General features: G+C 31.9%; 2 protein-coding genes across 4 annotated transcripts; one reads left to right on the top strand and one right to left on the bottom strand.

Annotated features, from left to right (window-relative positions):
- Positions 1–386: 386 nt before the first annotated feature.
- Positions 387–9,223, bottom strand: LOC122632376. Of its 2 annotated transcripts, none has more exons than XM_043819084.1 (4): positions 8,984–9,223; positions 2,774–3,109; positions 1,628–1,768; positions 387–1,090 (listed from the first exon to the last, which is right to left on the bottom strand). In XM_043819084.1, exons 2-4 carry the CDS (start codon positions 3,053–3,055, stop codon positions 569–571), a joined length of 945 nt encoding a protein of 314 aa, XP_043675019.1. In that variant the 5' UTR covers positions 3,056–3,109; positions 8,984–9,223; the 3' UTR covers positions 387–568. The 2 variants fall into 2 exon arrangements, with proteins under 2 accessions (XP_043675019.1, XP_043675020.1); XM_043819085.1 differs by lacking the exon at positions 8,984–9,223 and adding an exon at positions 8,466–8,596.
- On the top strand, positions 8,608–18,054 carry LOC122632377 (U-scoloptoxin(01)-Cw1a). Of its 2 annotated transcripts, none has more exons than XM_043819086.1 (5): positions 8,608–8,721; positions 15,099–15,170; positions 17,479–17,601; positions 17,729–17,830; positions 17,912–18,054. In XM_043819086.1, exons 1-5 carry the CDS (start codon positions 8,614–8,616, stop codon positions 17,987–17,989), a joined length of 483 nt encoding a protein of 160 aa, XP_043675021.1. In that variant the 5' UTR covers positions 8,608–8,613; the 3' UTR covers positions 17,990–18,054. The 2 variants fall into 2 exon arrangements, with proteins under 2 accessions (XP_043675021.1, XP_043675022.1); XM_043819087.1 differs by lacking the exon at positions 8,608–8,721 and adding an exon at positions 14,547–14,762.
- Positions 18,055–19,788: the final 1,734 nt, after the last annotated feature.

The raw sequence follows: 19,788 nt of genomic DNA, 5'->3' as shown, positions 1-19,788 counted from the left end.
TACTACATATTAATTAATTCGTATAAAATGTAATATATTATACTTATACTAATAATGTTAAAAGTATTTCTTATTCAACGTTGATCTTGGTATATGTTTATACTGTTTTTGTTCTAATCAAGTAAAATATATACAGACATATATATTTAATATAATATATATAAATATATATAATATATAAATATATATATATTATATATATATATATAAACTCTCGAAAGAATCTAGTCGATAAGATTTATATCCATAATCAAAAAAATCTATATTACACTAGACAGATATTTTCCATTTAATTGCGTAAATAAATCGATATCTATAATCGTAACCCTGTATCGTCCTGTTTTCTACGAAATGCAACGCTCTTGGCAAAAATCAACACATAAATCTTTCAAATCACTTGTTTATAACTACGTTATCATTAGACAGCATAACTAACATAGATATATACCCCTATGTTTAAAGGTAACACGAAGAAAACAAAAGGACTAACCTTCGTCGACGTTCATCGACCTTCATCGACGTAAAAATCTGAACAGCCGTAATGTCTGAAAGAAAATATCTAAATCCTTCACGCTTCAGAATCCATACAAAGATCGGCTTCGATTTCTTCAGGAGTTCTGAGATCGATGGCAAATCTTTTCTTAGTACTACTGACAACGTTTTCAGAATTAGTCTTATCTTGGAACTTGACTTTTCTCGAGTAAATCTCAAATGCAGTGGCAAGTGCATAAGTGAGTTGTCTGGCATGATGTTTCGATTCGCAAACGAAGCCATGACACTCGAAGGGTGATACCCTACGAAAGTTATCTGTTTCACGAACAACGATCATCGAGAATACCCTGGTATAAACGAGATCTTGAACACCATAGGAAATAGTTTCGATGGCGTACATTTTAGCTATATTGCCTTCCTGCTTCCTTTTGTCGAGCGGTAAAAGTGCTACTCCTTCTTGAGATACCACTAACTTGATCAAAGGCAGCATCGTATTGGTCGGTAATGCTTTAGCCGAGGTTACCATGTTATCGACCGGTTGTCTCGTATGTTTTATACCCCAGAGGCCCCTTGCATCGTGAGATCCCAAGTATTTTACCTGTAAACATCTGACTCAGTCTCGTTTGTCCTACAAAGTTATTGTTCCTTCTCTCAAAATATTATATAATTGAACAACAAAAAGAAAAAAAAAGAGAGAGAGAGAGAAAGAGAGAGAAAGAGAATGAAAGATTGTTCTCAATGTATACGTTCTAAATTACATCATAATATCTTGTATCTTCTTTTTTAGAATGGTCGAGGCTATTGACACGTGATTTATCTCAACCAATAAGAATCTCTTAAATCCAAGTTCGTAGATACATACGTAGAGTATCGACGCCATACAGGTAGATCGATCTTGTTTTTACTTTAATGAGACTAGAATATCGACATAAGTACGCTAGTTGACACTTATTTACCAGAATAGGTAATACACAAGAGAGTGCACGAACTAGTGTAAGATACATGTACATGTGTGAAAGAAAAATCGACATAGAAGTCTCGATAGAACAGGTACCTATCCAGGAAATTGTGTACCTGATACGTACCCGCAGGTATTTTCAAACTAAGCCTTTGAAGACTTCGCCCTAAAACGTACCTGAAACACCTGCGGCAAATCAGTCGACCCTTCGAACACATTGTTGTCGATCGACAGACGAGATAATTGTGTTATCAGGTCCTTCTTATTTTCCGTTACGGACAACAAATCTTTCTTCATTTCTTCTTTATGATTGCTTCTCTATAAAAAATAAATTTGAGTCACGTATCATGAATTAAAAAGTTATATATATATATATATATATATATATAATATATTAGCAGAATGTTTATCTAGAAAGAAGGAATTTCATTTTCAAAGCTATCGTGTGAGAAATCCACTTGAGAACTCGTAACGAATTCCTTTAGTCGTTAGCTAACAGACCTTTCTAACTCTCTTCGACTTTTTTTACCTTTTTGCAAGAATATGACATTTTAAATGGCGGAACGAAAAAATGGTAACAGTCGATTAATTATAAATCTAAATAAAATTGACACCTTTACGAATAAAATGTATAGTTTTGTGAACGATCGTTTACTTCGAAATTATACGAACTTAATAATCAAATAAAATATCAAAACAATATTGATTCATTGTATGCGCAATAACATAATAACATTCGTGCGTACGTGTAAACATGCGTGGGCGTATATACGTTTGCGAATGAGAAAAGAAAAGATGAAAAAGGAGAAAGATGATAAATGTGTAAGCGACACAATAGGCAATAAACGATAATAACGGTAATCAAAGTTCACTGACGTCTACAAGGAAGTATAAAAATATCTCATAAAAAGCGAAATTGGTTGACGTAATAACGAAGAATGCGTTACCAATCGACGATAAACAAACCATGCGTGTGGATAAGAATTTCCAAATAAGAACGTTGGTACGACTGACCGAGTTTTCACTAACGAGAATATGTAAATATGAAATGAAAATAAATCTATTTCGATCTTAACGAGTGATACTTGGTATCGGTCGAGATCAAGACTCGTTCTAACTTTATTAAAATCCAATCGGTCGACAATTATTTTCATCGTTTATTCGTTAGGATGTTAGATTAGAAAAAAATTTCAAAATAAATTCGATCCAATTCATCCACATCTGATACGTTATGAGTTTTAGGAATTTTAAACGATTAGCAAATTTTTTCTATATAATTAATAATTCATTATTCGTGTTAATTTTCCTCTTAAATTTACTTACAGATTGTTCTTCGAGTTTGTTGATTTTAGAAGGTGGCTTTACTTTGAGATGATATTCGACGACGTTCGGTATGTTCGGCGCGTTGTTTGGAACTGACGAGGGGGCGGTCTTGGAACGACTACGATTGCCGTCTCCACCGCTTCCACCGGCGGCCGCAGCCCTCGTCGGCGCTGAGGACGGTCCTCTCTCCTTTTGTGTATTCCCTTCCTCTTTCTCAACGGTTAGGATCTTCACTAGGGCTCTGTTGTCCCTTTTTGTAAATCCAAAATCTTCGTCTTCCATGTTGTTTGTCCTCTTCCTTCACCCTGTTTTCCAAATTTCATTCAAACTTTCTCTCTGGAAAAATTTTTAAGTAAGCGTAGTTCAAAAGTTTCTTTCTTTTTCATCGTCTCTTTAAATTTGTTTATTTATGTACGATGATAAATATGTTCGAATATTCGTCATTGAGATAGAACATTGTAAATGAATGTATTGATATTAATATTTACTTTTATATTTTGTAATTATTTGATAGCGATCAGCAAAGTGTTACAATGTTCTATTTCGCTGAACGCTTTTTAATACAACCATAATATCTCACACACACACACACACACACACACACATACATATATATATATATATGTATATATAGATTTAGGTATTTTCTGTATATTTATAGTAACAATATAATAGCAGTATAAACCAAAACAAGACACTGATAGACATTTTATGTAAGATTTGAAAGAAACAGTTTGCAAGTACATATATAAAATTTTCTATAAAAAAAGTCTCCATCAGAAAGAGTTTCTGAGTTAGACTGTAAAAAAAGATAAAGTTGTCCAATCGGTGACAATAACAAATTTCCTCTTAAAAGATGTAGAAAATGTTTAGTTAAGAAGGATAAATATACTCTTTATATTTGTCCATTTTACAATATATTATTGTTTAAATTGTCATTTGTTTTAAATGTTAGCACGCTTCAAAAAAATACTACATTGTGTAACGCATATACACATGTAGTTTTTACTTTGTGTATTTTGTATAAATTATATATAAGATACAAAATAATTACTATATATATATATATATATATATATATATATATATACACATGTACACTATTTTTATCTTTCCTGGAAATTTAAATTTACGAGAAACACACATTTGCAAAAAAAGAAATGTTAGCATATAGGTCAGCATAATTTGTATGCACGGCTAAGTTTTCAAATGAAATACTGTTCTATTTTTAAAAGCATACGAATAGTTTTCGAATGTACCGTGTGCATATTTATAAATTTTTAATATACGATCATTATTATAGATAAAAATGAACTATCTTCAATAAAGTCGTATAAATAATTTCAATCTACAATTTTATTCGATTCGATTGAAAGTTAAGACAATCAATTTTATGTTTAATATTCTTCTATGTTTAATAATAATTTATCAGTTATTTTTATCGACCAATCAATTAAAAAAAAAAAAAAAAAAAACGAAAAACACATTAGTTCGAAGGACTTTTTAATTGAAGAGTTTGTAAACATAAAAGATGAGAGAAAAAAATGCAAGATTCACCCTACAACGGTCGATTATTATTGCTATCATCTCTCCGAGTGTATCCAAGCATGAAAATAAAAAAAAAAAAGAGGGAAAAGAAGACCGAACGTTTCAGAATTACACCGGAAAACAGCTGTCGAGCGGCACGTGTTGCACCTTGCGCCTTCGTCATTCTCGATCGCCTCGACGATCGTTGCATTTCCTTTTAAGTATGTATGAACATCGTAAATGGTATCGAATCGATCCGATTACAAGTTCATTACCTTGCGCTATCTATTATGAGTCGTTTGGAAATAAAAAAAAAAAGAAAAACAAAAATATTGATTGGTCAAACTAAAGAACATAGTGTTTGGAAAAATTATAAATAATAAAATCGTTGACACAATTTTGTTTAACAAATTTCTTGATCTTATATAAAAACAATGATAATATTTTAAGTATTTTATCGATTATAGATAAGATAAGAATAATAATAATAAATTCTTCAAATTATTTCGATAATATTAAAATTAATCATCAGTGTATTAATAATGCTAATAATAATTTTTAAACGAACGAGACAACGAAAAAGGATAGGCGGATATTCGAGGTTCGATAAGCGGAAACTACAACGAAGAGGGAACGTGTGCACTCTTTCAAGTTTACCGGAAGTGAGTCAGGTGACCGATCGGTCAGGTGAGGAAGGATTCATTAACGTATTCCGTCGGTTACGTTGGGGTTACATCTGAATACGTTAAATGACCACCTCGTATATGTCGTCGTGTATCGTATTTGGTTACATTGCATCGAAATACAGTCGAAGCAAGCTTAGTTCGTAAATAAAAAAAGAAAAAAATACTGAAATGTAACACCTAAGATCGAAATAACGCAGAGCTAACATAACAGAATTCTACGAGTTTATGTTCATGAATTTAATATAAATATTTTGTTATGTACACGTACCGAAAATTGCAACAATAATAAGCTTCGATTATATATATATATATATATATATATATATATATATATATCTTATATACATATATTTTATTTATATACATATATATATGTATATATATTATACACATATATATTATGTCCGATATAAACAAAAAAATAATTCAAATATGAACGTTCCAAAATATTAGAAAATGAATCATCTTATTAAAACAAATATAATATTTAGTCATAAAAGAATAGAAATATTTATATATATATATATATATATATATATATATATATGATGTTTTAAAATTTCTATGACAAATTTTTAGGACATAAAAAAAATTGAGTAGATAAAATTTTAATTGAGAACCTAAAAAACGTACCATACAATAAAATTAAAACGTACGAATAAAACAAAGTCAAATCAGGGTTAAGTCCTCATCCACTACAAGTTTTGCTACTTAATATAGCGACCATTAATTTTATTGCAAACATTGTACCTGCTAAGTATGTTCTGACAGAATCGCTAAAAAATACCTGGTTTATGTTGAATCTGTTGTATCGGGGTCATAGTTCATGCGAACCAATTTTTCTCCGATTCTAGGAAAGTATAATACTTCTTGTAAGAAGTATTGCTGGAGTTCTTGAAAGATGTGCCATTGAACATTTATCAACATATGTGTTTTCAATATAATAACACACAACCATACTTTACGCTTGCTGTTCAACACGCAATGTAAATCAAACTTATCCCAGACGCAATACCGATTAGATTTTATTTTATCTTTATGTTTCCGGACATAGGTTCCTAATCAAAACTTTATCTTTAACTTATTTATTCAGTCCCCTCTACAAGTCCTAGAAATTTATAACATTCGACATTTTGAAACATTCTTTATATATTCATTCAATATTATATTTCATTCGAATTATATCGATAGACAAAAAATCTTAAATTATTAATCTATTTACTAGCAAGCTTATTTATAATAAGTATAATTTTTAATCTTAAATTTATAATTAATATAAATTTATGTATTTACTTTTTCATTTAATTTATATTATACACACACATACACACACATATATATGTGTAATATATATTTATATATGTAATATAGATATATATATATATATATATATATATATATATATATATGATATAATATATATGTATATATACGTATATATTATATTATATATTATATTATATATATATATATATTATCACATTAATGATTAAAAATTATATTTAAATCTACTTGAAAGGAATGTAAATTTTCTTTCAGAACATACTATAGGTGCACAAATGCACCTGTCAGCCAGTTACACCCGCGTACAATAGATGAAGTGCGAACGTGCGTTGCAACATATCGGGTGTCGTAATAAGAATATTCTAGAATCGAGTGGTTATCTCGTACATCTGGATTACAGACGTACAAGATTACAACGCGATTACAATGATTAGAATTGAATCCAACGAATCGCAATTCACATTCCTAATCACGAAAACATGTTCTTAACATATAAATTATTTTTATTTCTACATTTTTACTCGGAATTTTATCGAAATGTTATCGTTTGTTTCATGATCGAACATTATCGCTTATTATTGTAGATAATCAATGCTCATAGAATCAATGCTCAATAAGAAAATGAAAAAGAAAGAGAGAGAGACAGACAGAGAGAAACAAAATGAAGCGTAACGGTGATAGTAAGGATAAAACGGAGCAATAGACAGTGGCTACTCGTTATTATAGTTTTCCGTTAGGAACTTCCGTTACGTTTCAACGAAGATATCGTACTCCATAAGAAAATATCAATATAACGAAGTATTCGTGCTTTGCCATAAGAGAATATTTTCAGTTAGCCAGGTTATAAAATCTATTAGAGAGAAAATCGTTTGCAAATGACGCGGATAAATCTCGTTATAAGTAGCTATAATGGTAGACAGCGTTAATACAATATGATTGATCGATTAAAAATTAAAATCACAATGAACGAATTTGTCGAAAGTCGTAATTAATATAATCAATCATCAATTATTAAATTTTAATCGGTATTCGAAGACGTGATTTTTACAAAATTGAGTTCGACTAATCCGTGAATCATTCGTATTGTTGATTATATTTGCAAAAATATTCGAATATTAAAAATACATAAATATCTGAACAAATATTCGGATATAAAAGATATGTAAATATTTGAATATGTATATGATTGAAAATTATAATCTTCGTAATTGGTAATAACGATAGAAAAATATTGTGATCGTGAATTGTTAAATCGGATTAAATAACTTTCAACGGGTAAGAATTGTCTCGATTGAAATAAAAATTTTTAACGTTCAAAAAGAAAATTTAACGAATTAAAACCGACGTAAGGGTCGATACGTTACGATATAAAATTTGATACAGCATGGACAGGAAAACGCGAGAATTCATGGAGCGTGCAACGTTGTTGGTATCGCCATTGTCAGAGGTCTGATTTATACCAGACATCACGAAGGCAAATGATTTCCCTTTTCATTTGGAACCCACGGAAGGGTAGCAACGAGACCGGAAATGCTCGTGAATGTCAGACCGGAAGTCGTTAGATTGTGTCACGCTTGATCTCCAACGATGCGTGTCACATCCGTTCGAAAAAAAATATTTTAATAGTGGTGAATCCCTTACGAATTCGGACCAATAAAGGAAATGACGTTACCGTTTGCAAAAAAAAAAGAAAAGAAAAGAAAAAGAAAAAATAAGATCGTCAATACAATGTCGCCGTTCAATACAACAACAGAATTTAACGTTAACAAAGTCTATTCTTTCACAAAGATATAAAATTATATATGATTTAAATTCAATGTTTCGAACGTATGTGATACGTGCGTAGATAACTCTTGGTACGGCCTTTGGATCGCGAGAATGATATCAAAGTTTATCTCGGATAAACATTCAAAGATAACTAAGTGTGACTAACGATGAAATCTCAACAAATCTTTAACATTTTTTGATCGAATTAAAAAAAATCGATTTATACTATTCGGAGTCGATATTATTACGTTATTCGTGATATGTGATATTCGACGATCAATGATAAAAAAAAAAAAAAAAAGAAACAAAAAGAATATAAAACGTAGCAACATTTTCTAAATTTCTAATTAGAAATAAACTCTCATAGAGAAAGGTACGTGCAGAAAACCAGTCGCACTTATAACACAGATACGAACACATTCACGTACGTAGAAAATGTAAGAATTGGTGCTCCGAAAACGACGTTGCTTTCACAAGATGAATGAAGAACGTAGAAGAAGAGAAAAGTACTTTTGTTAGAGTTAACATCCAGAATAGCTTTGGCGACGATCGGCGAACATGAGAGTTTAAGATACCATGACTAACCGGAGTCGCGATGTCCACAAGGACGTCACGCTTCGTGACATGCGACGGCACGGCGACAAAAAGATCTTTTTCGAGGAAACGAACACACGAAAGTTCAAGGTTAGTCATCTAACTTGTTGAGTCTTCGCTTTCTAAACAACACATCGTACGTTAGATACGTACAACGTATATTTATATATATATATATATATATATATATATATATATATATATATATATTACGAATTTATATTAGATACTGAGTAACTTTATCTTAAACTTTTGTTATCAAGGATTCTATCGAAGATAATATTATGTTATCACACTTTAATCAAGATATACGCAAAAATTTAATTATTTTATTGATATTAATTACACCCACCAACAAATATGTGTTTACTTCAAGGTAATGTCGAATAGTCCATGTTTTCACCTCTTATTTATCGAAAAAGAAAAACGATCGAGATCACCGGAAGAGATCTCAAAGATCGAAAAGCGAATCTAGGATTCGCGAACGATCGGCTCGCACCTGCGGTATGCGCTGTCGCGTGCGAGTGACTGAAAATGTGGGGCAGGCCGAGCTGGCACACCGTTCGACTCGCTCGGACTGATAAAACCGAACGACGCGACTCTCCGTTACCTATTTCGTTACCGCCTCTGTGTATCGATACACAGTAAATTCTTTTTTTTTTTTTTTTTTTTTGTACATGGGTACGCTTGAGAGCAAACACGTCGGTGTTCGTATTTACAGTATCAGATACGACGCATACCGATGAAATTCTCCAATGAGAATTCCAATACGAGCTTAGATCCTTTTGTATAATTCAAATAAAATTTCTATCGGGTTTTTAACTTTCTTTTTTTATCTCAACAAATATTTTCCTGGCTTACCGTTCTCTTTGTTTTTTTTTTTGTTCTTTCTTTTTTTCACAAAAATTTATATTCACGTAATATTAACAAATTTATCAGAGCGTATACATTATTCCTTAATATTATTTAATATTTACGATGATTAATTTTCAAAAATGTATATAAAATTTACTTTTTCTATTAGAAAAAAAAAAAGAACAAATCTCTTATAAATATAATTAAAAATGATCAGATTCGTATACTTCTTTTCGTTAGCTCAACAGCGTTAGATCTATCGCTACTAAATAGAAAGAAACGAATTCTTGATTCTCGTTGACTTACACGCTTTATATACTCATTAAATAGTCTTCTTCGTATAAAGAAAGAAAGTTCTTCAAGACGTGTCATTTCTTCATAGTCTTTCCTATATACAGAGAGAAACAAAAAAAAAATATAATTATTATCAAAGAGAGATACTTTTTATGTAAGCCTTATTAATTATTACAAGCCATTATTACAAGGCAGAGCAACGTTTCCTGAGATTCGTACTAATTGTTACCGTCAGTGTTATCGCTTGCGTAATTCAACGTGTCGTTCGTACACACGTACATATACGCGTGGAATGAGTCACAGAAATATTCAAAATACTTGTTGATGTTAATTAACTTTTGTTAAAATTGGGACAAAAAGAAATATATCTAAAATTTAAGAAACATATTATCAAAATTCTTCAATTTCAGTGTAAATTACATTTATTTAAATAACATATATTTTATTTTGTCCATCTTGAGGTTACAAGAACTTTGTTTCTTAACATTATAATTGATAGAACTATATAATTTACGATTTAATGGCGTATATCGTATAAATCTTCAAAGCCATAATTGTTCTGCTTCTCTTTTTTTTTTTTTTTTTTTAATGAAAATATTCACACCATAATGCGCATATATACAGATTTACAGCATACACACCTTCTCTATTTATTTATTTATTTATTTATTATTTTTTTTTTTAATAACTAGATCTCATTAGATTTTTATCTTTGCAATAAAATGAAAAATCGTTTATATTTAATTATTCACGTATATACATAGAACACACGAATTTACATCTAACAAAATACTCCAAACATTTTCAACTAGTCTTGAGAAATAGTCTAAAGAAAGTTATTCAATTTCAAAAACTATCCGAATATTCACTCACTGTCTCACCGTAGATGCACGAAACGATACTGTCGCACGATTTATATTTCTTATGTAAGATTAAACGATGCGACGCGTGCACGTTGACAATGCTCGAGCCCCTAAAACGAACAAAAGCCGAACAATCGAGTGATTACGAGCGTGCGAGTAATTGCCTTGGTGAATTAGATCGCGAGGCAACATAAACGCCAGGAGAACGTCTCTTCTTGTCACAGTCTTGACACATTATAATTTAATATTATATCACTCTGAAACGCATAACTTTTCTCTTTGTGCTTTGCGTTTTGATTTCACAATCGTAATATTCATCTTGACGATTCAGGAAGATAACAAAGATACAAACTCTTTTTAAAAATTCAATATGACTTTCGAATAATTAGAAGATATTTTATTTTCAAAAGCAACGTTATATCTTACACAGATCCGATTTAGAATTACATAATTAATTCGTAATTTAAAACTTTGAAAATTGTATAAATCCTAAGTCTCGAATAACATTGGAATAATTAATCTTGTTAATCTAGGATCAATCGTATTTATTTTCAACTTAAAGGACTTTACTTTAATCATCCATACATCTTTAAAACGTGTTTCTCTCTGTACAACTATAAATACGTGAGAATAACTCTTCTATGTCTCTTCGCAAGGCAAGATAGTAGGAAGGATGACGCTTGGAAGTTGGCTGATTATGAAATTGCAGTGCTTATAACGGACGAAGACGATGTGCGAGAAGTGCCACGTAACGTGTATCTCGTGAAATAGATAATAATTTAATCGGAAGAACGAGCTCGATTGAAGGTTTCTTAAGATTAATCTGTATCTATTATCTTATTTATTCGTTTTCCGAGTCAACATTATTCTTCACGAAATTTTCTACAAACTCTTTATCTCCATTAATTTATTTGAACATTGCTCGGACTGTGAAGAAGTCGATTTTATAAAAAAAAGAGATAAATAAATAAATGAATAAAAAATAAAAAATATTGCAGGGGAAGAAAAGAAGAAAAAAAAAAAAAAAAAGAGGAAAACGGATTAAAATTTGCACTTTAAACGTCGTAATACTTTCTAACAAAAGAGAAGAACTCGAACGCGATAATTATCTTTAGAAAGACGGAGACACGGATTTACCCTCCGACATTTTCATTTTTGCCCACCACCGTTATAAATTTAGCCTCGCGATTCCACTTAAATCGCACAAATAATAAAGCGGACCTTCTCACGGCGCTAACCTAGCATTTTGCAATAGCCTCGATATATCTAATTAGACGGCAGCGAGATAATTTCATTAAGTCTTTCAATTCTTCGTTTATCCTTCCATCGTATCGCCGTAATCCAAAACGTATAGCAACGTAAATAGATTGCAAAATTTAACATCAATTTTCGTTTCACGAGATATTTAAAGTCTAAAAGTACTTACGTACTATCTGTGTACGTAGATACGATCAACGTTTGCCGTGTAAATTTCATACCAATTTACACATCAAACCGGTAACAGATTCAAAAGGTACAATTAAACGTCTCTAATTGATACCAATCGTACTTTGAAAATGATGACTTCTTCGTTACGCTCAGAATGAACACGTCAAACACGATGCGAATCATTCTCTGCGATGAATGCTGTTTGGTCCTACTATTTCGTAATTCTCTTAACAACAAAAGGAAAGAAAAAGAAAAAAACCGAAGAAAAAAATATTTGTCTTTTGTCGATTACGATTGTAAGAAAAAAAAAAAAAAAAAAAAAAAGAAAAAAAAGGAGAAAAAGAAAAAAAAATGTTTTTTCATGCAAATAACGCTTGTTTCTCGCTCGACGTTAAACAGGATATTGAGACACCCTGCGCTGAATCTATTAATATTATTACATCTCGAAAATTATTTCTCACGTTTGTTATACTTCGGCTTAACTGGAGTAATCGTCTTGTTATGAATTAGATACATAGTTATATCTAACTCATAACGTGAGAGCGCTATGACGGTCATCCTCTCAAAAGTTATACCGACTCTAACTCTCCTCTTAATATTTCACAATAAGAAACAATAAATCATTCTTTTCACGAAAGTATAACTATACTTGCATTGCCAAACATAAATATATATATATAATATATATATAAATATATATATATATATATACATATCAGATTTTATTTTATATTCATTGTATTCATTTTATATTCGTAAGAGAAGAAGAACAAAACTACAGGAAGCTTCTGTTATTAAAAAAAGAAAAAAAGAAAAAAAAGGAAGAAAGAAAGAAAGAAAGAAAGAAAGAAAGAAAAAAATAAGAAATGGGCCGTCGGTCACGCGTGGACGCAGATCATTTCGAGAGCTCGAAGGACAACGAAAAAAAGAAGGAAAATGAAAGAGAGAAAAGAAAGAGAGAGAAAGAGAGAAAAAGAAGGATACCATCGAGGCTTTTGCTTCTCGCTTGGCTAAGTTTTAATGCACGTACTACACATACGATCTTATTCGTTGAGTTGAGTCCTCCTTGAGTAGAGCGACCTTGGATCTTGAGAAGGAGTCGTTTTGGAGGGATGACTACTCTCCCCTCTCCTCATTAAGATTTTCCATTTCGTCGCTGATTCGAAAGTAAAACAAAGAAGAAAATAAAAGAATACTTTCGTGTCTGACGAAAAGGAATGATTATCTTTATATTTTTCGTAAAAAAAAAAAAAAAAAAGATAGAGAGAGAACGAAAAAGAAGAACATAATCGTCGATTAATCAACAACTGAATTAACGATCGATTCTCCGAAATAATGAGAGACTCACCTTCGGTTTAAAACTCCCGCCACTTCCACGCTTCCAAGATTGCGTTCTGTAATTACGTAAGTATCTACATATGTACTTATTTAATATTCACAAGAAGAGATAGAAGAAGATGAAGAAAATGTAGAAGAAAGAGAAGAAAGAGAAAAAGAAAAAAAGAAAGAAAGAAAGGAACGACATAGGGCAGTAGATCAAACGCATTATAAATGTTTCCTGAGAATCCCGATAGTCCGAGCGCGAAAACTATCGGTCGCGATAAATCAACTCTTTCCATCTTCTTCCGTATTCCTTTTCTCTATTCGTAGTAGCTTTATACAAAAGAAACTAACGTGTTGATCGATCCTCTCTTTGTACGTACTATCCTTCGTTAATAATATTTTTAACGATACTATACCCAAGGGAAATCTGTCGGAAGAAGAAAAAAGAAAAAGAAATAAAATTAAAAAAAAAAAGAAAAGAAAAGAAAAAAATCCAATATGCAACAAAGAATGACATATTAAGGTGAGACGTAATGAAACTTGGGTCAAATAATGATCACCAAAGTAACGATTTCGCTGACATCATACCTCACCTGTACTTTTATATTAAGTGTACATTCTTACACAATTGTGCGGTTGCCCGTCGATTTAAGTAAATAAATCTGACAGAAAGTATTAAGAAAAATGAGATAATGATTAGTCAACGAAAAATGAAAAGAAGAAAAAAAAGAAAAGATAATAAGAAGAAAAATGAAAACGGTAAAAATAATAAGACCAACTCGACGTAATTTCCGTATCGAGAAAACTCTTCGAGGATTGTTGGAGTGGTCAGGAAGAGTAGTAGGTGGAAGGATACTAGGATTGGTGGGAGGAAGGATGGGAGGCTGGGAGGTTCGAAGAGACTCGCGTTTTCACGGGTGTAAGAACACGAGGGTATTGCGTAATAAAAGAATCTGTTGTTGCTCCGCAGGAGGGATCCCTCTCTATATTCCTCTCTCCAACCTCCCTCCTGGGATCTTCTCTTTCTTCGTTCGTCCGGCTTGTGGGAGCTCCAAGAAAGAGGGGCTCTCAAGAATCCCCCCTTTTTCTCTCTTCTGGATCTCTAAACCCATATATATACCACCACCTCATGGCTCTGTTCTTTGAGGAAGACACTTGCGAGTTATAGCATCGTCTTCGAATTCGTTATCGGTGAATAGAGATAAAAGAGAGAGAGAGAGAGAGAAAGAAAGAAAGAGAGAAAGAGAAAGAGAACAAGAGAGAGAAAAAGAAAACCAGCCTAACGAAAAACAAATCGCGCCAAGATAAATGCCAGCCACGTGGAAGGATACTAAGGACTCTAAGGAGAGATAGGACTATTCCGAAATGGTTCGTCGGCCATTAGTTATTTTTTTTTTTTTTATATTCTTGACGTTCGTAAACATTTTGAACACGATGATCTATACGTTTTTCTACTCGTTCTAGATCGTTTCAATGTGAATATTGATTAGTTCGAATTTTGCGATTATGTATTGATCTCTAGTGCGAAGAAATTTATTAAGTTTTTAAATTTATTAAGTATAAATTTAAATTTATTAAGTATAAATTTTCATGTTTCATCGTGTGCTTTTCATAATTACATTTAATTCGTTTTATTTATTAATTCTTTTCTTTCGTTCATTCGTTCATTCGTTTAACTCAATCGAATTGTTTGATTTATTATAGATGATTTCGAGATATCAAGTTCTCGCTGCGATCGCGCTGCTTACGACCATCTTGTTTTATCGGACAATGGCGGTAAGTAAATTAATTAGAAAAAAAAAAAAGACAAAGAAAGAAAAATAATAAGGACAGCAAAAAAGGGAGAAAATAATCAAACGAAATAATAGATAGTAACCACAAAAATTGACGTGTCTCATGCGTTGGCAATTCTCGCGGATTGAAATGTAAAGAGAAAAGGAACGATCGCTGCTTATGTAATTTGTCAGTCGAGCCATGGAAATTTTGTTTGTCATAGAAAGGGAGCGGAATCTCATTTACGAAAGAAACCTATTATATTTAACGCGCAAAATTATTATTTTCATCGCGTCTTCTCACGACTCGGTGTGCAACAATGACAATGAACGAGCAAAGCGGTATCTCGCACGCATCATCTTCCTTTAGACTGGCAGCATTAAGTAATTCGATAATTAACTTTTCTTACGTGAGGGTGCTTTCTAGAGAGGCATCTCATTAAATAAACGCAGTTGAGGAAACTACGTATAGAATTTATAAATATAATCGTGATTTTATTTCAATTGTGCTTTTCAAAGATGAAAACGAATCATAACATACGATTGATATAACATAACATTTATTTTATATATATATATATATTCATATATTTGTATATACATGAATAACTTAAAGTCAGTGTAGGCGCGTATAAAAAGAAAAAAGAAAAGAAAAAGTAATAATAAATATGAGAAAAAACATTGAATATGAAAAAATCGAAGGACGTTACAAGATCGAAAGAATTGTTACAAAACCTTAACGAGAAAAAAAAATCGAAACGAAAATGAGATTCCGTTTATAAACACGAATAACTTAATCCATGAGGTGTGAAGGTTAAAACGTCGCGTAGATCTCTATTCTCGTGAACGCAGAAAATTTCACCGGATGCGAGGACCGCATTGAGAATAGGGAAGGTACGAATTCTAAATGATCGCGAATCAGATTAGAAAGAGAATCACGTGGAGTGCTATTCTCATTCTGACGTACAAACGACTATACTAGGTGATAAACTTCAAACGTTGAGTTAAACTTCGCGTTCTGTTTGTTACGTTTTCAGATATCGATCTGACCGAACGATTTCATGCAAATTCGCAATATTTAAACGAATCGTTTCCATAGTGATCATCTTGGTGAAAATGACGACAAAATTATCGAATTTCGTAAAAACAGTGCCGGAGATGTCAAGTTCATCGATAAAAATTATCAAAAGATAAAAGTGCTCGAGTTTGGATTTCTATTAAAGAATTAATACAACCTTGACCTGTCCAATTCGTCATAGCAAAAAATTCGACAATATCTTCTCTCTCTCTCTCTCTTTCTCTCTCTCCTTCTCTCTCTTTCTCTCTCTCTCTGCTTCTCCCTCTTTTTCTTTCGAATTGAAATTGAGAAACAAGAAGAGAAGAGGCTGTAACGATAGGGGCGCTCATTCGCGCGCGAGCACGAGCTCGTAACCGGTAAACAGTAAACAAGAGCCCGAATACAAAGGCATAGAGATGTGCATCCGCTCGCAAAGAACAATGTAATCCGACTTCCGGTCAACCCGTTGGGGCATGCGTATACATTGAACTAACTCCGATATGCCGTGACGTGTCGCAATGGTCTCTTCTTATTCTCGAGTTGATTGCGAAAAATTAGTTAATTAGCTCACCCTCTCCCTTTAGCATCTCTGCTCTCTCTCTCTCTCTCTTTCTCTCTCTATTTTTATCTCTATTATTTTCTGTCTTTCTGTCTTTCTCTTTATCTCTTTCTCTCTCTGTCTCTCTCTCTCTCTCTCTTTCTATTTTTATCTTTATTTTCTGTCCTTTTTTCTCTTCTTTTATCTTTTCGAGTATCGTCGAGTTAATAAAGGAAATGCGATTTATAGCCCCTTGCATTATTCTTCTCCTTGGATCTCTCAAGATCCACAGGTTCCATCATCAATGACGATGATATGCAGCGAAAGTAAAGGCGTCGGACGTTGCATGTCGAAATAACGAGTATGGCGCAACGGTTATAGGGCTACCTGCTTTTTTCTTTTTTCTTTTTTTTTTCTTTTTTTACAACTTCTTGTAATTATTTCGTACTTAATTAATGAAGCTACATTTGAGGGAACAAAAGATGTGTATTTTTATGCATATGCTCTGTGTACGTGTGTGTTTGTACGTGCGTTAAACGACTATTAAAATTCCCCCTTTTACGATCTTACTGGAAATTAAAATGTTTTTATATGAAAGAAGTTACAAGATATAGCGAGAGATATGTATATATATATATATGTGTGTGTGTGTATATGCTATGCTCTGTTCTGTGTGAGAGACGAAATTTGAGGAGATTAATCATATTAAAATTTTAGCAAGTCGATGGTTACACACCTGGTGTCGATTATCCTATTTACAATTCCGTACCATTTGGGCTCACCTTTACCTGCGGAGGAAAGTTACCTGGATATTATGCGGATCCCGAAGCAAGATGTCAAGTTAGTATATAAACTTAACGTTTAAAAAAACAACGTTTATCTTAAAAGGAAATATATTGCATACACAGTTGCATTATATTTAAAATTCAAAATCAAAATTATTCGTCTCTTGTATTCTTTTCATCAGGTTTGGCACTGGTGTTTACCGAACGGTCGGCAATTCAGTTTCCTTTGTCCTAACGGCACAGTCTTCAGTCAAACGGCACGAGTCTGTGATTGGTGGTTCAAGGTAAATTTGTAAACTAAAATTATCAAAGAAATCAAGAGCGACGTTTGCTTACAACTTTTTCTTTTCTTTCTTTCATCGCAGGTCGACTGTAACGATTCTCCGAGACTTTACGGCATTAACGATGACCTCTACAGAGACATCAATGGAAACAGGATTTAATATTGTCAAAGAATTCCCGTAGGAATAAGTGTATATTAATAAAGGATTCTTTTTCTATAAATTTACTTACGAACAATAATACAGTCGATACTTGTTCTATATACAAATTATAGTTACCTAATTTACCGACGTACGGTATAGACATTCTCTTTATTTTACCCATAAACTATGAGACGATCATTTTAATCGAACCAAAAAAAAAAAAAAAAGAAAAAAAGAATTGAAATTTAAATAACTGAGAGATATTCCTTTTTCAACATTCATATTATAATCAGAGTAATGTTAATATTTTTTGCAAACAATAATTTTTTTATTATATCTCTTTTCTTTATTTTTTCAGATATACTCAATATTTTTTAATCAACGTAAATATACGCCTTTTTCGTTATGATACTCAAGATTTAATCTAATAATTTAACTGTCGATTTGAAGTAAATAGAATTTCTCGTCTCAACATCAAAAAGGTGGAGTCGCCTGCTTGCAGAATCGAAGCCCGACGATTTCTTGGCACGATTGGATAATAGAAAGTGAACGGTCTCGAGGAACGAACAGCTGATTCGTCTCTCACCGCAATCGAACTTTGTTGCAGGTGTTGTTATACTTTTCCAATCGCATTTCGTAGGCTCGACCGTTCGATTAACATTTTTATCGAGATTAGGATTAATCGTATTTCCGTATAAATTCTTGACATTCTCGATCGCGAAGACGGTACTTCCGTTGTCAGTAAGTTCATTTTTAGTACTACAAGGACGACGACATTGTTGAAGAGTCATATATTATTGTTGGAACAGGATAAGATGGAAATCAAAGAAGCTTTTTTCTTTTTCCTTTTTTATTTTCTTCATAAATCTTTTTTAATAAACAGCCTGAGGCGATGCATAACAGGACATTCCAAAAAAAAAAAAAAAAAGAAAGAGAAAAATAAAGAACACTGGAGCTTCCTTAACTGATAATATCTCGTATATATCATTTAAATAATTACTAGGCTCATACGTTCATCCATATTTTACTTAACAGGTTCTGCTTGAATAAACGGTAAGAAAAATAAAAAAAGATGGTTGTTGATGGACGTCAGGACACTAAAATTATCGAGATATTTGAAGGCACCTGTATCCGTTGCGATAGAATCGCTGAGAGACAAGATATATATAGATTCAAAAACGAGTATGTACAATAGTATAATAAATGTATATAATAGACAGTGTTATAGGAGCTCTCTGTATTTGTCTATCGGCGAAGTTAGATCATAAAAAAACATCATTAATAATCCTCAAATAATATTACAAAATAAATAAATATACAAATGTAAATAATAGAAAATTAATAAATAATGAATATACAAATGTAAGTAATAACACAAGATTAATAATATAATAATAATAACAAACAAACTTTCTAACTCGTCCGAAATTCGTGTCAAGTTTTCCTATTAATCGAAATTATCCTATTCTAATCAATATACTCCATCTCAAACGATACTTTGAAAAGATCAAACGAATCGTTAGCGTAGAAAGTCATTCTTTGATATTTCCAACGTAGCAGATGGACACAAAATTATTTTCTTTCTCTTGTTTTCTTTCCACATATTTATTTATCTAACACAGGTAAAAGAACGCGATAGAGTTCAGAGACAAGGCCAAGTTACTAAAGAAAGAGAAAGAAAGAGAAAAAGAAATAAAGAGCATCGAAATCACCTTTCGTTTTGCTTTCGTCACACCTTGTTTCTTTTTTATCTTTTTTTTTTTTTTCATTCTAATAAGAAATCATAAGGTTTTGCGGGTAGATCGTATCACGAAAGA

Source organism: Vespula pensylvanica, chromosome 10 (genome assembly GCF_014466175.1).
Source record: "Vespula pensylvanica isolate Volc-1 chromosome 10, ASM1446617v1, whole genome shotgun sequence".
In the NCBI taxonomy this organism is placed as follows: domain Eukaryota; kingdom Metazoa; phylum Arthropoda; class Insecta; order Hymenoptera; family Vespidae; genus Vespula; species Vespula pensylvanica.
Note: the sequence above shows the minus strand (reverse complement) of the source record. Positions and strands in the feature narration are given on the sequence as shown.

Excerpts from the sequence above, each read along its gene's own strand:
- LOC122632376 (XM_043819084.1), bottom strand. The coding sequence starts at position 3,055 with ATGGAAGACGAAGATTTTGGATTTACAAAAAGGGACAACAGAGCCCTA. Across the intron at positions 1,769-2,773 it reads ACAAACTCGAAGAACAATCT|AGAAGCAATCATAAAGAAGA; the intron begins GTAAGTAAATTT and ends TATTTTTTATAG. Across the intron at positions 1,091-1,627 it reads ATTTGCCGCAGGTGTTTCAG|GTAAAATACTTGGGATCTCA; the intron begins GTACGTTTTAGG and ends AGATGTTTACAG.
- LOC122632377 (XM_043819086.1), top strand. The coding sequence starts at position 8,614 with ATGACTAACCGGAGTCGCGATGTCCACAAGGACGTCACGCTTCGTGAC. Across the intron at positions 8,722-15,098 it reads CGAACACACGAAAGTTCAAG|ATGATTTCGAGATATCAAGT; the intron begins GTTAGTCATCTA and ends GATTTATTATAG. Across the intron at positions 17,602-17,728 it reads ATCCCGAAGCAAGATGTCAA|GTTTGGCACTGGTGTTTACC; the intron begins GTTAGTATATAA and ends TCTTTTCATCAG.